The sequence below is a fragment of the Struthio camelus genome, chromosome 5 (assembly GCF_040807025.1).
Source record: "Struthio camelus isolate bStrCam1 chromosome 5, bStrCam1.hap1, whole genome shotgun sequence".
NCBI classification, from domain to species: Eukaryota; Metazoa; Chordata; class Aves; order Struthioniformes; family Struthionidae; genus Struthio; species Struthio camelus.
Window position 1 is genome coordinate 58,174,846 of NC_090946.1, and position 15,571 is coordinate 58,190,416.

Here is a 15,571-nt window from a genome sequence, read left to right on the forward strand (position 1 = left end):
CGCTGAAATGAAAGCCTGAGTTTTTCAAGAGAAGGAAGAGGAGAGTTCAGCCATCCACAGCAGCAGCACTAACTTGGGGCTTTTTTCATTGTTAAATGGATGCATACGCTGGAGACACTACAAAGGAATTTGCGAGTTTGTCAGGTTTCCCAGGAATGTCTCTGGCAGGTCTTTGTCTGGAACGTTTTCTGTAGACAGGAACACTTGTGCTCTGTATGCATATGTATATCCTGTAAGCTGGTAAGCTCAACGAAGAAAGAAGGAATGTCACAGGCCTTTGGCCAGATCAGCCTTGTTGCACACACAGATTTCACACTTCCCAGCCTGTTAGCCCCAATTCTTCCCTTCTTCTGGCTGGTTATTTCTGCAAACTCAAGTCTGTACATAAAATTAAACTGTTTTAGTATGGAGTGTGGTCAGCTTGCTGGGTCACAAGGAGGTGGCCCTGGAAAAATGTTTGCATTGTGTCGTTTCTCTGAAGAGCCTTCAATAGGTTTATTTTGTGCCACTGTTCGCACAGTGAGGACTGTGGATTTAGTTAGAGATTGGTGGTTTGGGGTTTGCTTTGCCTCTTCAGGAAAGAGGCAAGTTAAGATCCCATGATGTTTCCCTTAATGGAATGGCCTGCTGGATTCCAGCATCTTAATACATCAAGAAAGGCAAGGCGGATGGACTGGCTCCAGTAGTACTGGAAGACCTTGGACACTGTTAGATCAAGTCATTCAGGCCTGGGCTAAATCACAAATGTGCATGGGAGCTCTGTGGAGAAGCCAAACAAATACAGCACAAAGACTGGAGAGTGGGCAGATTAAAAAAGAATATTTATATTGTTGTAGCATCTAGACATAGCCATCTCTGAATGCTGAAAGAGAAATGTAATTAAAAGAATACAGCAAAATACTGTTTTTCTGAATTGCATGTCATTAGCTGCTCCCCTCTGTTCTTAGGGATATAAATATTTCCCTGATCTCAAAAGCCTCAGGGGTATGTTTGTCTGAGGAAGGTTTGGCAGGTGGAAATACAGTTACTACACAAGTCAGATCTTGGAATAAGAGAAACAAATTTTGGTTGAGGAGCTATTGGGTAAAGATAGTGTTGCTGGATGAACAGTAAATATTAAAATGGAAAATTAGGGATTAACTGAAGGGTCTTGAAGGACTAAAGCTGGGAGCACACAGAAAAAGTAAATCTAAAGACAGAGGAGAAGGTCTCACAAATGGTGAAACGTTTACGCATTCTTATTTTTAGTGGAATGTTTCGTTTTTTGGGTTTTTTTTCTTATGATGTAGCGTCATCTTATCCTGTCTGAGGCACCAGAAACTAAAGATTCTGGTCTGGTCATAAAGAGGAGGAGCAATGGCCTTACATATATCTTACGATGATCTCCGTCCAAATCTTTCTTTAAAGGAGAAGGCTTCATGATGAACTGTTGATGTTCATATGTACCTTTGAATCTTGGTAGTAGGGTACCTTGTGCCAAGGATTTTGTGGCATTAGCTCTCCTATTGTTTAAGACTATGAATTTTTCATTCTAAGTTATTGAAGTTGTTTTTTGGAAGAGAAGTTTTTTTGGCAAATAAATAGGCCTATGATGACTGCATTCTTTTCGCCCATCTCTTAGACTTACTTGATTTCTGAAATATGTCTGGACTTCTGGATCCCTCTTCCTCCTCACCAGTCAAAATGATCCAAATGGAAGTCTGAGGCATGTTGACTGGAGAGGATACAAGTATGGCTCCAAGTATGAGAAAGGGTCTTTAGACTCTGTAGCTCTCTGATCCCAGCGCATAATTTATAGGCAGCAGGATATGACTGGCCTCTAGCAGAAAAATATTGAAACTGCCAAATGAGTGCACAGTAGGTATTTTTGTAGTGCGTTGCTTGCTTAGTGTTGTAACACGTGGACGAGTGAAACTTGGGATCTGCTGTTCAGGATATTGTTAATGAAAATTTAAGTCACTTTCTTACACTCTGCCAAGACGGGCAGTGGGTAACAACTTCTAGTGATGCTGTGTGCTTAATTTCCCTTGTTGACTCCTGCAAAGTAGCAAAAGAAACACACCAGTTTATGGGAGCCGTTTCCTGAATCCTTGAAGGCTGATCTGCAATACTGATTTTATTTATTTACTTATTTATTTTAACCTACACTGCCTTGGAAAAAGCAGAATGCCTATTGTTTTAGTCTATCTTAAATGCTAGGCAAGATCAAAATGAAAATAACACATTTTATTCTAGAAAAGTGTTCAGTTCTTGGATATGATAGTGAGAAACAGTGTTGAAAGGATAGCATGATGTAGATCAGGAATGTGAAGGATATTAATCTCCTGTCCTAACTCTTGCTTGTAATTTCTTAAAAGTACTATACAGTGGTTCTTTGTTCGTAGAATGCTATGTTTTAGAAACGAACTTGTCCTGGAATTTTCTTTCTTCCTATTTATATTTGGAGATTTCATATTTCCTGTTAAGTTATAAAGCAGATTGGGTGAGGAGGGGAACAACAACTTGAAAACACCTTAATCTTTTGTACCTAGCACTTTTGGGGACCGTTCTGTGTTGAGGCTGTGTGTTAAATCTCAAATTTATTTGGGAATAAATTTCTCTGGAAAAAGCAAGACCTTAGAGACCTAATTCTTCTAAGCTTATGCATCTCTACTGTCAAGAAAACAAGTGGATTGTAGACATCAACTTACTTTGTAACACTTTATTAAAAAAAACAAAGCCATCAGAGTATTTTTGTCATTGTGTAGTAATTTGTCTTCTGGCTTATTAGCATTTTGTTGAACAAAGCACAGTAGTACATGTATGTGCTGTTAGGTTTTATAACACAGGGCTCTTTTTATCAAGTATGGCTGTTACGTGTTCTTCTCTCCCCTATTTCTTGGAGTTAGTTCACAAAATAAAAATATAGCAAGCAAGCACTTCTCCTTGTATGAGAGCTTTTGGGATTTACAGTCCTATTGCGTTCTTTACTCAGCATGTGCCTTTTAGCTTAAGTGATCTTTTTCCTGTCCCCAACAGTTTCAAAATTGTGACAAACTTTATGAATCATTCTGTCATGAGATACACTAGCTACGTATAGAGTCTTGACCTCTGCTTTGTCTTAGCCTTTATACGTACTCCACAGAGAATGTATTGACATAAGGAAAGATGTTTGAAAACAGGGATGCTTGAAGTGTGCAACACACACAGGTTTCCCACCATGCTGCCGATGTCAGAAAAAAATTGCAAGATCGTTCACTTAAGAAAGGCTAATGAAAAAGATAGGGATCTTATCAGTCAGAAGAGTCTGAACCAATGTAAATTCAATTCAGTGTGAAAACAAACTTTCTTGTTTTAGTTCTGCACTAATCACCACCTTCCTTTTTGGGCCCCACTGGATTTTTTTGTTGTCTTTATTTGTTTTCCCCTATTCCCATTTCTCAAGCTAGAAATTATTCTTTACAGTGCTTTTGGTATCTACTTTGGTCTAGATGCTATACATTATCTTCTTTTAAGCCAAACTAACCATTGATTTATTACTGAATATTTACCTCTCTATGAAGAGATGAATGGCGTTTCATCAAGTACTCGGGAGGACTAATGACTAGAAAATGAAGCCACTCTGCTGAGCACAGATGTGTTGGGGGTGCCCCAGGAATCCACCAAGGCAGCATTCTGGTAATCTAATTATAGCAGCTGAAACATCTCAGAACATGGTGCAGTAACAAGCAGTAACACCCAGCTGGGTGGGCTGGCTGCAGCTGAACCGTACACTCTTGCTGGTGCCCTCTCCCTGTCTTTGAATCCACTGCCCGTATTTAATCCTGCTGTAATTTAAACACCTGTCTATCTGGAATGTGTGAAATACACCTACTACCTATGCGGAGCTATTTGTTCACCTGCTTCTCTTAGAAAGACAGCTTTCAAATAAACAGTGATACAGTGTTAGAGAGGAAAATATACCACAGTAATAGACTGGGGGTGAGGTGGTAATTCATCAGACTAAATACTTCTTAATATTGGCATGAAGAGGAGAGATTGGATCAAGGCTCCTTTTTTCACATGGCTGCTTTAGTAAAGTTGTGATCACTGTTGCTGACAAGCTAAGAATTATATATATCCCACTGCATTTACCATATTGGCCTCTGTATTTGCTTGGCTTGCCATTCTTACTGTTTTTCAGGCCATAAACTCTTTGTAGCCAGAAACTGTCATTGTTAGGTATTTGTATAGCGCCTAGCACAGTTAGACCCAAACTTAAGGTTTTCTGTTACTGTAATAGAAATGCTTTAAATTAATGTAATCTACAGAAGACAATAGCATTTTAGGGTAAGGCAGAAGCATCAAGATGATGCTAAATGTTGGTTTATCCAAATTTGATTGCACAGTATTACTTGAAAAGTTCCAGGTGAAATATACCCAGTAGCACCAGTTAGAGCTTCTCAGCTTCCTGAAAGTTACCTGCACGCTGAGGATGCTAAGCTGAATTTCTCTGTGCTTGCACCTCTAGGTATTGAGTACCTGCTCTCCTGTGTTCTCAGTGAGCTGGTCTGTGTTGGCTTGGGAGCCTGGTTAACTTGAACTGAATTCTACCAAGGTGTGAAGAACAGCTAGGACAGAGTGATGGGAAATGGGGACGTGGATGTACTTTGGGGAGGTGATTTTGGGCTAAAGGATAGAAATGGAAGGAATGGTCAGGTGGTAAATATGGCCTGATGGGTAGCCCAGATTCTGGAACTGGGTGAACAAAGAGATTGGCAAAATGAGCAGGAGGAGGGAAGCTAAAACGAGAACTGCTTGGGTTGGGTATGTGAGCAACTGAAAGAAGAACTAAAGTGGAGAAAGATAGATCAAATAACCTACTCCAATGGAAAGTTCTGGGGCCTGGGATAGTGTGGGTCAGAGACTAGAAGCAGGGAGGAGGTCAGTGCTGGAATCTGTAGGAATGGAACTGGAACATGCCGAATAAGGAGAAAAAGATCTGAAAACTGGCATATGGGACTGACTAGATGAGAAGAACAGCACATGGACAAGGAGCAGGAATTGAAAAGGATAGAACTGGAAAGGTGTGAGTCAGAAAGGGTTACTCCTGGCAAAGTGGGCAGAAAACCAGTATGTAACCACTATAATTTAATCCTGTCTGGAATTTGAAGTAGAAGTCAAGATTTCTGGACTTCACCTAGTGCTTAGATGCCTTCTAGTTCTAACCCACAGAAGGGGTGACAACTTACTACACTGTTAGTTACACTCTTAGTTCATGTGCCAGAGTTCAGTCAGAGAATATGAAGTTTGCAACCCTGCAAAGGACCACTGTAAGTAGGAGTGTGGTACCATGCAAGGGTGCTGGTAGGTACTTGTCTCAGTTTGAGTAATTACACTCAAATTATGGTATGAGAATACTGTTAAGATTGCAAAGCTGGGAATTTACAAGTTATGTTTAAGTAATTAAAGTGAGTTAAGTCACATTTAAGTGACATAGCAAGCATCACCTTTGAGTTCTGGAGCAGATGCAGGGCTCATGGTTAGACTGTCCTTCCTGTTTGTGCCCTATGTCTCATTGACTGTACGCTTTCCAGCTGCCACAGGAATTAGCAGGGGCAGTACAGACAAGTCTTGTTTGCTGTATGATATTAATCTTGATACAGAATCAGATCTGTGCTTCGAAAACACAGTATGTGATCATATAACTAAAGACAGTTGTAAACTTAATTCTGGCAATGCCTGACTTGGAATCTTACCTTTGCAACTTTTGTTTTGTAACCTTCGTAAAATAGTTTTTAAAATGTAATCTAATACTTAGGCTGCTGCAGTAGATACCATCACTTTATACATTTAGGCTGTCTTCAGTAAATCAACAGATAGTATCTGCTTAGAGTTTGATATTCTAAGAAGATAAGCAACACAAGAAGAATGCTTAGAGAAGGAAACAATGGAATATACATTTCATACACTTAAAACCATACAGACAATTTCATTACAATTTGCTGTAACAAACATGCACCTAACATGATTTTTAGGCCATCATTAACTAAGTAGTGTAGTTAACCTGTGTGAACAGTTTCAGAGTGGTTAGGGTGAGAAGTTCCTTTCATGTGTGGTAGAGTTTGGTTTTGAATTTTGTATCCAGATACCTATGCTGATGGGTTGCGTGTGTACATACACGTAGAGAGAGGAAGAGAGAAGACACATGCATATGTCTTCTGGTTGAGTGACACAACTTATGGTGGCTGGGCAGACAGTCTGGGTTCTGCTTGGAGAGTATAGTAGGAGCATTTAGCTTTTGATTAGTGCAGTTAAGAGTTAATTTTTCAATGTATCCTTATATCTATTCCTATGGCAAAAACATGGTGTTGCTTTCTTGCTTTAGGTTTTCTACCGCATCTTTGTCTTTTTCCTCCCTTGTGCTTCTGTGAATGGAAGGGCTATAATTTAATGTTGGTAGCTGCATTTGTCTTGAGCATAGTGGCTATAGGTGTGAACTCTCCCACTGCATAACGTAACTAGCACATTTTTCTGCATCTCGAAATTTCCCTTCTCTAGACTGTTATTATGTATTCTATTTAGTGTACTTTTTACTCTTTTCTTAGCTTTTAATTTTCTGATGTCTTGTTCTTTGTCACTGTAGTTTACAAACCTGAACTTGGCAAGTGGAGCTATAAGCAAGGGGAATGCAGCCTCCCCACCGAGCTACCAGTCAACACTCAACAGAAGAGGGCCACTGTGGGCTGTTCAGTCAGACACTCACATAGGTGACAGAAGGTCTGTCTCTTCAGCAGTCAGGTAAGTTAAAATTGCTGCTGCAGCTTTTTGAAGGAGGAGAAAGCAATTCATTGAACTCAGGAGCTCATTCATAATTTGTGTTTGACTTCTTGCTCAGAAGAGAGTGTCCAAGTGCCAGGTACCAGTTCTTCCCAGGACTATCCTAGAAACTAGTCCTGTGAAACAGAGCTATATTCCCAAGGCTGGCAAGATCTAGGTGAAATACAGAAATGGATGGACATGCTGAATGAAATGGAGATGTGTTTCACATTTCCGATCATTTCTTATTCCTATTTCTGTAAGTTTGGGTTCTTTCTGGTGTCATCTATATAGAGCGCAAACCTATACCTGATATTGCAAAAATCTCTACCAAGGCATGGTTTCATGATTTTTCCTTGAATATTAAGTTTAAATTGTTCAAAAATAGAACAACACACTACAGAGTTTTCTGAAGGTTTCCCTTTTGAATGATTTCTTTATGCTCTTTATTAATTTCGAAAGCCACTAGGAATTTATGTCTATGAGTGGTATACTCATGAGACTCTGCATAGAGGACTGTGATTCTGCAATAAAACCACTCTTCCTGGGATTGAAAGAACAGCAAGATTTGCCCCAAGGATTCTGGACCTTGGAAGCTAGGAGCTGGGTGAGATTACTGCAATAGACTAGGCTGAGAGTTAATTTTTCACTGACTAGGCTGGGCCCAGAGCTGCTTGATATCCGACTTCTTCCTATGTCACTTCAGTAAGAAATACTTCTTCCTTTGCCTGAGCCTTCAGTTTTGCCTTTGAAAATGGAAATAATGAGGCAGAGCTTCTCTAATATGTGAGTTTGGGCTAGACAGGACTTTATAAATGAAAGTACTGATTCTTGTCATTGATGCCTGAGTGGATGGAGGTGAGAGGCAGACACAGTGCAAAAGGCATGTGTTCTGGGTGGTCATCCTTTCCCAAAGGGGTTCTTCAATAGGAGGATTGGAGAGGGATTTGGAAAGCTCAAGTAAAATTGTTCGTATTTCATCAGTCGTCGTTTTTCCTCTTGCCCAAAGAAGAGGAATGTGAGAAATGAATTCCTGACTTGTTTCTGTTCCAGCACAATGTTTGCCTCTGGGGTTTCGAGTTATTGAGAGAGGTGGTGATTCTGCTTTTGGAGCCCAGCCAGGGGAGCTATTACCTAATCCAAATAAAAAACCTATCCAACAGGTGTAAGCTGCCTTCCCCTCCTACGCAGCCTGAGAGAGCAGCAGAGTGCAGGCTGTCCTAGAGCTTCTGTTCCTTTCTCAACTCTGCCTGCATCCCTGGGTAGATTCACAGACTTAGCAGGGAAGGGGCTGCTCACAGTCAAAATCTTCTGTTGCAGATCTCTGCAGAAGGCATTGTAGTTATCATGTTGCTTTGAAGCCATTTCTGTTGTATGTTACCTGTAGATCTGCAACCCACCCTTTAACACCTGGAGCTCCACTCTGAACTGCTTCCAGGGCTGTGTCTCATCTAGCATTGTATACATAATTTAATGTCTATGGAAATTCTTATTTTGTGTAGGAATCCAAAAGTACATCAGAAGCGTCTAGGCACAGCTGGTATAGGTTTTAGTCTTCAAACCCTTTATGAGACATTTGGTCTTTCAGCACTGAGAGTGTGTACTCTGCAGATTAGAGAGTCAAAAGCTTGCAATGGTTGGCAGTGCTTGAGTTACTCTGTTTTTATTCTCAGAGCAAGAGACGGAAAGAGTTATCTTAGGACATTGTCTACATTGAGTTACTTTGTCATCATGGCTGCTTATATCAGATAGCCAGACTATTGGGAGTTAATTCCTTTTCTTCATTTGGAATTATTGAGGCAGTGCTTGATAATTCAGACTATCAAGCATTCTTACGCATTTCTCTGAAGAAAGACTTGAAACTTCTATTTAAAGAGAGAATTCTAAAAGGAATATCAGGAGTCATAATAAATGGAGATGGCCATCTTTCTTGTATTGAAAATGCCTTGTTTGCTACTTGATCTGTTACATTGGAGGTCAGCAGTTCATAGAAGGTCATCAGATGGGTATTAGCCCTCTTCAGCCTGTGGTCAGTGCTAGATGACTTTGAAGAAAAACTTCCTGTTTTGTTCCAGTGAGGTTCTGGTCCAGCAGTTGTAGAACTCAGCAAGAATGGGAATATTTTGTCAGTGGGTCTCCTGTATGGCTTTCACCGATTCAGAAAAAATAATCCTTGGATCCAATTCAATTATCTACCTCTGACACTCACTCCTTACAGCTTTTGTATGGCTCTGTGGTAAATTTAAGCCATTTTAGTGCTACTGAGGTTTGTCTGAAAAGAACTCATTTTGTTTTGTTTGCTTCTAGACTTTAGGATTCAGTCTATTGTTACTGATAAATCTTCCGCCTCTTTAATTCCCACTCTCCCTGTACTGATTTATCTAAATGTTTCTGAACAGAAGTTAGTTCTCCCTTCTTTTGTTGGATTCCTTTGGCTGTATGAGGAGAGTTGCCAAATCAATAGTCTATTGGCCAAAGGGCAAAGGAGATCTTAAGTTTATAATAGAGAGACATAGAACAGTTCTGGATATGTTAAAATGCTATTTTATAAATCTGTGGTGCTGTCTCTTTTCAGATTTTTTTTTTAGTCACTTTTTATAAACTTTGGTCTTATTCCCATCCATATGGCAGTTTAGGCTTTCAGTATGCCCCAAATGAGAAGCCGGCAGGGCAGTACAGTTCCAAGTTGTGCATAGGCTCACTTTTGACTACAGCAACACAGCTGCCACATTTGCTCCAGCCCTGCCTTCATTGCCTTTCATAGCTCATTGCCACTATGCCGAATCTGTTTCTTCCTTCTTTTAACTCCAGTCCTGCCTCAGAGCCTTATTTCAGTTCTATCTCAACTTCGTGCTCTAACCGTCAGGCATGATTGTCAACCTTTCACGCTCTACTTTGAAGGGACTAAACATGGTTACATGACTTTTAACAAAGTATTTAGGACTCCCGGATACAATTTGTATCACAATGTTAGTAATGTAATCTAAGGACGACAAATATAAAACTGATTCCTCATTAACCAGTGAAAATCATGCCAATTGTTGAAGCCAAGACCTTACTAAAACTGAGGCAATGATCAGCTCTTGAGAGCATTCTCAGATGCATAATAAAGGTTAAAAAATTATGTGTTTAAAGGAAAGAAACTTGATTCAGAACCTTAACTAACTTCCGAGCATTGATTGGCAAATAGTTGCATAATCACTGGTGGGGAGGATGGTAGACTTTCCTAGAAGCTTCTGGCTCTGAGATCCGCAGCTGCTGTGTCATTTGTTCTTTGAGAAAGAAAGTGGAACTCTCCTCAAAGAGTGACTTGGGCTCTGCAGGTCACTTAATCTCTAAGATTTGGGCCAAAGCTAGTGAGAAAGAAATCTTTCTAATCAGTACAGATTTCTCTGTTTACAGAGGGCACCTTGGATTCAGCAACAGCTGTCCTTGCTCAGGTTCATCTTTTAGAACTCATATGGGCAGTGTGTTGGCAGAAATTCAACAGATCAGTGTTTTCCCAGACCTCTGTTTTATTAGCTTCTTGTTCTTTCATGACATCTTTCTCTAACGTAAAGACAAGACCAAAACAACTCTTCCAGAGTACTTGGCATAATTTTTCCTTGGCTGTTCTGACAGATTTATTTAAATTGGTGTAGGGGAGGCAGGCAAGCAAGCTTCCCTGTTGTCATTCAGAAGGTAGAATGACAGTCCAAGTTGCACCAGACAACTTGGGAGGGCTACTGCAGTCAGAAACAAAGGATTCTCCTCTTTTCACTGTTTGACACGCACAAAACATTTCTTAGCTCAGAATTTGAGCCAAGGTGCTCAAGTTTGTCAAGAAGTGAGGATCTGTTGGCAATCTGTCTAATCTGGGTTGAGTTGTATAAAAACAGACTTTTACAGTTTTCTGATCTAGAGGTTGCTAAGTTTGAGGTGATCCAGTGTCGCTCTCAGTGGTGTTAGCAGCAGCAGCTGCTCCTGGCTTCATGGGCTTGTATGCACATAGTTACCGTATGCCTAGGTTTCCAAACAGGTTCTCATAAGTGCATTTTCATTTTTATTTTTTCGTACCTGAAAAACTTGAATGGGGGTGGGAAAGTAGCAGATTCTACTGAGACATCTCAGGCTTTCAGGAACCCCAAACTGCATGCCTCGTGTCTGGAAATATCTGTATGTGTGGTAAGCCTGATGCTTTCTGGAGTAATGAAACTTCATGCCCGTTCACTGCATAGTTACAGCATTTACACAAGGGGTGCTTCTGGGGTGCACTGCATGTATTTACTGCTCACCTACAAATCAACTGGAAAATGTATGTGCAGTAAATCCAGCACTTCTCAAAGCATTAGCTTCCTGTGCCTGTTCTAATAGCAAATATGTATTTATTTGTATCCTAAAAGTTCTGCACAAAAAAATGGTTATGCTACACTCTCATGCGCTCCCTGCCGATCAAACTAAGACCACAGTGTTATATCCCCAGACAGTCTCATGCTGCATTTGCAGTCTCCCATACCAGGAGCCACTTACTGATCATGGACCTTCCTTCACCTCCACTGGATGGTAATACTCTATACCTGCTTCTCCACCTAAGCTTCATGCCTCCTTTTTATCTGCAAAGTAGGATTTTACCAGGCTCTCTGCCTCCCGCACACCTTATGCCTTCTCTCCATCCACAAGCTGGGATCCCAGTTTCATTCTCTTTCATACTTGACCTTACACTGTTCCTGCTTTCTGAGCAGGGCTGGTTTCTGCTGGTCTCTTGCCACAGCTGAAGGTGGAACCTGCTGCTTTATACAGCAACCCCAGATTATGGCTAAGTAATTGCTATACATAGGACCTTACTTTCCCCTTCTCTTAAAGACAGATTTTGGAGCTGCTGTTGCTACATACTAATGTGAAATGTTTCATTTACTACTAGGGATACATGTACTGTGGTTTGAGAACTGCTGCTCTAATCATACTGAGTATGTTCTTTGGGCTTGTCAGATGTGGAAGAGTATCTGAGCTCCTCAGAGTGTGTGTTCTCTGCTGGTGTAAATGGGTTCTCCTCTGTATCTACTGAAACTTGGTCTTGCCAAAAAAGTCTTCCCAAACAGCTATTGCAGGCTAATTTTGGTTCCCCAGCCTTGATTCTTTGCGTCAAAGGAACAGCTTGTTACTTTTGACGTAAAGGAAGATGGAATTGGTGTCAGAGTTTCTTCATTTTTTATTTCAAATTTTGGGAGCATGAAATTTAAAATATGAAATTAGCAAAGTGCTTAGACCCTGAATGGATAAGCTCTGAAGAGTTATGAGAAGAGTAATGTTGGAATAGCTAAGAGATGTTCTGACATGCAGGGTAATTCTCACAGTGGTAGAAGAGGGAAGAATTGATGGGACTGTCTTGCTTTTTGCATCTGAGGATGTTAAAGCCAAGGTGGCCTTAGCATGTGGAGTTTACAGTAGGGACTGTGGGAAAGAGTTAACTACAGATGGGCTTGCAGATGCGAGTATGGAGGAGAGAAATCCTAGTCATCTTGGCAGCTAAAGACAAATTTGTTATTAGAATAAATATATTTCTTTGTTATGTGATATGTGTTACCTTGTAGTTCTGCACCTGTGACATGCCATATCAGCACCTAAAGGGTTAATAATGTTTATAATTTTTGCCAAATTGTTTCAAGCTCCCTGCAGTTTCTTCTGATGTAGAGGCTGCCCCTCCACTGTCCTGTGCCCTGCCTGCCAAGTGGCCAGAGCCTGTTTGTTTGCACAGCAGCTGAGTGCAGGCTAACTTGGAGACTGAAGAGGCTGCACTGCACTGATGCCTTTGGAGGAAATGAAAGGAGAGAGCAGCAGGCACTGAGGGCTACACAATAGGCCTTCAGTTTGGTTTGAGCAAACTTTGCGCTGACCTTAACACCTCCCTGGCTAGGCAGCATAGAAGTGCCAGAGCAGCAGCAGACCAACACCACTGAGTCCAGCCCTGTGTTAGCACAGCCACTTGTCTGCTCCTTCCTCCTCACATTGCTTGCACCTTTCCCTTTTCCCTTTCCCTCTTAGAGGGCAAGTCAGATTTTTGGCCCTACGTGCACTGTACTGTGTTGTCTGCAGGCTTCATAGTTACCACACAGTCCTTTTTCTCTTTCCTCCCTGGTCTAAATGTGTTGCTTCTGCTATCTATTAGTAGCAGACTGTGCTGTCCTCACTTTTGATGTGGGAAAGAAGAGTCTTGATCATGAAGCAAATCTTGTGTAGGTCGTTCTGATGCTGCTGCCTTTGATTCTTTTCAGTTGTAGAACAACTGGGAAAGACCCCAGCTCACTGTCCCCTTTTTGTTCTGCTGCTTGCAATGACCAGTGCTGCATTAGGAAGACTTGTGTAGAAAAGTCCCTTTTCAGCCAGAGTAGCTATTCACATTAGGACAGATGCATGAGATTAGAATTCCTGCCTTCTTGGATTTTGTTCCAGTTGCAGGCCTCTGTTATATTAAGGCATACATTAATACAATTTCTTTATTTTTACTGGGGGAGTAATTCAGGGTGGGTACAGAGATTTTCTGACACTGATCCCTTGCCAGCTTCTCCTCGGCAGCTCTGTTGCACTTGAATACTGGCCTGTGGCCCTTGAGAAGCAGCATTTCTGAGAGCCCTGAATTTGGGGCTTGATCTAGTACCTCCTCTTCTGAGGAGATTTGAGGAGGAAGAATGAAAAATGGAAATAGTACTTGGGTACCTGTATATTCTTGTGGCTTCATCCTGTCTCTAGTTTGTGCATGTTCTTCCTCTATTCATGCATATTTGTGCATGTAGCAGCCTTCTCCCCCTCCCACCTGCCAAACTCTTACCTTTTTTTTTGCCTGTCTCCCAGGGTCACTGGTGACAACTCGTTAACTGTGGAAGCGAATTTACTCCCTTAAACTTTACAAATATGTGGCTTGCCTTTTTTTTTTTTTAATATAAATTTTGGTTACATTAAAGAAACTTGTGATGGCAGGTCCAGTTATTCTCCATCCTGCTCGGAAATTGCCCTGAGCCTCAGCACCATGCGTTGGCACAGCCTTGAAGGATCCCTGCTTCCCACAGCTAGGCCTTGGCTCTGTCTGTCTGGAGCCTCCGGGAGAGGAAAGGCGGAAAGCTCGTGACTTGCCCAGACAGCCTCAGCTCCCCAGACACTGTTGAGTCGGACTTGGCTGGCAGCCGCTGTGCTGTTACTTTTCCGAGGTAATAAGTGAGATTAATCACAGGACCCTTTCCAGAGGCGAAGGGGGTTTGGGCCGAGTGCAGGGAGAGCATAGGAGCCAGTGTGGGGCTGTGAGCTGGAGGCGAGAGCTGGGGCCTCACAGCAGGGCAGAGCAGGGCACAAGCTGACTTGTGCGAGTGTGGCCTCTCCGCTCAGCTACTCCTGGGAGGCCTCTCTCGAGCTGCAGCTTGAGGGTCTCCTTTTGATAGGCTCTGGCTGAATGAAGGGAGGCACAACTTCTGCCTTACCTCTGTGTGTCTGCTGGGCTTGGACAGTTATAGTTTTTGCGAATAGCTCTGGAATTTGAGGGGGACAGATTTCTCTTTCAGCACCTGGCTCTGACCGCACGACTTCCGTTCAGAGAAGATGTGCCGATCTTTGCCATTATTCCAGCAAGCAGCCTATAGTGGTAGGTAGAGGGAAGCGACCGGGGTTTCGTACATTCCCTGAAGCCAATATTGATAATGGTTTCGTGTTTTCTCATTTCAGCTGCTTCCACAAACTGACCTAATCTAAACGTAGGATTTGCCATTCTAGAGCGGACTGCTGATCAGTTTAATTCTCTTATCCTGTGCTTTGGAGTAACTACTGCCAATGTCCTCAATGAAAGCACAGAGAACTTTTTGATGGACAGCAATGACATTCCCTGTCTGTAGGGGAAGCTTGCTTTTACCCTCCAGCAGTTAACAGCTGACTTATTCTCACCCTACTTTTTGTTCTTCATAAACTAGCTGCGGATGTTGTCATTACTCATATAAATACTTTTACTTTCTGGAAAGATTGTAGCCTCATTTGTGAGCTGCAGCAGCGAGTTCCACAGGTAAATTATGTATTATGCAAAAATTTCCTTTTCTTAATTGTTGGTTTTTCAAATTCACCAGAAGCCTCTGCTCCATTATTATATGAGGGCAAACAGAAATACTTGAGTTATTGCTTTCTACACTATTTATTCTGTGTGGATTTATCATCTCCCTTCTTACTTGCCTCTCCTAAACTAAACAGTCCCATTCTTTTCAAGTTCTATACGGAAATCTTCCCAGTCTTCTAATAATTGTCTGGCTGTCTTTATAGAGATGACAAGAAACAAAAACAGTAAGCCGTTGATTTTTATATAAATGACACAATATTTTTAACATCATTTTCTAACTCATAAGTTCCATATCCTAACAGCTTGCTGGTTTCTGACCATGATAAACACCAAAGTTTTCATTGATAAGCAGTTATTTTTCTTTGGTTATTGCAATTAGTGTAAAACTCAGCAACATGTTTGGGCAGTTCATGCCGATATAATTCCTCTTTCTTTTCTTCCTCACCAGTGAACTCTCCTTCCTGGCTTTCAGCTGCCACTACTGGATTTTGCTGGCTGTGACTGAAGTCACATGCTGTTTTCTGTTCTAATAAGAATCTAATTCTAGATAGAGCAAGTTGCAGTCTTTCAGTGTCTTGTGCTAGTTGACTCATAACCTCCCACCGCAGGCATCTCTGATCTTAGATCTCTTTGAAATATCCTGTGTAGGTTCTAGATATTTCATTTTGCAAAGTGACCAGAAGATCTCCCTTTTCTCTACGTTTATTTAAACCTCCCAGTCAGCAT

The 15,571-nt window shown here is 41.4% G+C and overlaps 1 protein-coding gene across 19 annotated transcripts in view; it reads left to right on the forward strand.

Moving 5' to 3' along the window:
• Window positions 1–15,571, forward strand: part of TTLL5 (tubulin tyrosine ligase like 5) — a 140,018-nt gene that overhangs the window by 74,787 nt on the left and 49,660 nt on the right. For all 19 annotated transcript variants that reach the window (XM_068946606.1, XM_068946612.1, XM_068946608.1 and 16 more), the window contains one exon: window positions 6,605–6,759. In XM_068946606.1, the coding sequence (XP_068802707.1) occupies window positions 6,605–6,759 (155 nt within the window). The remainder of the gene's footprint in view (window positions 1–6,604; window positions 6,760–15,571) is intronic.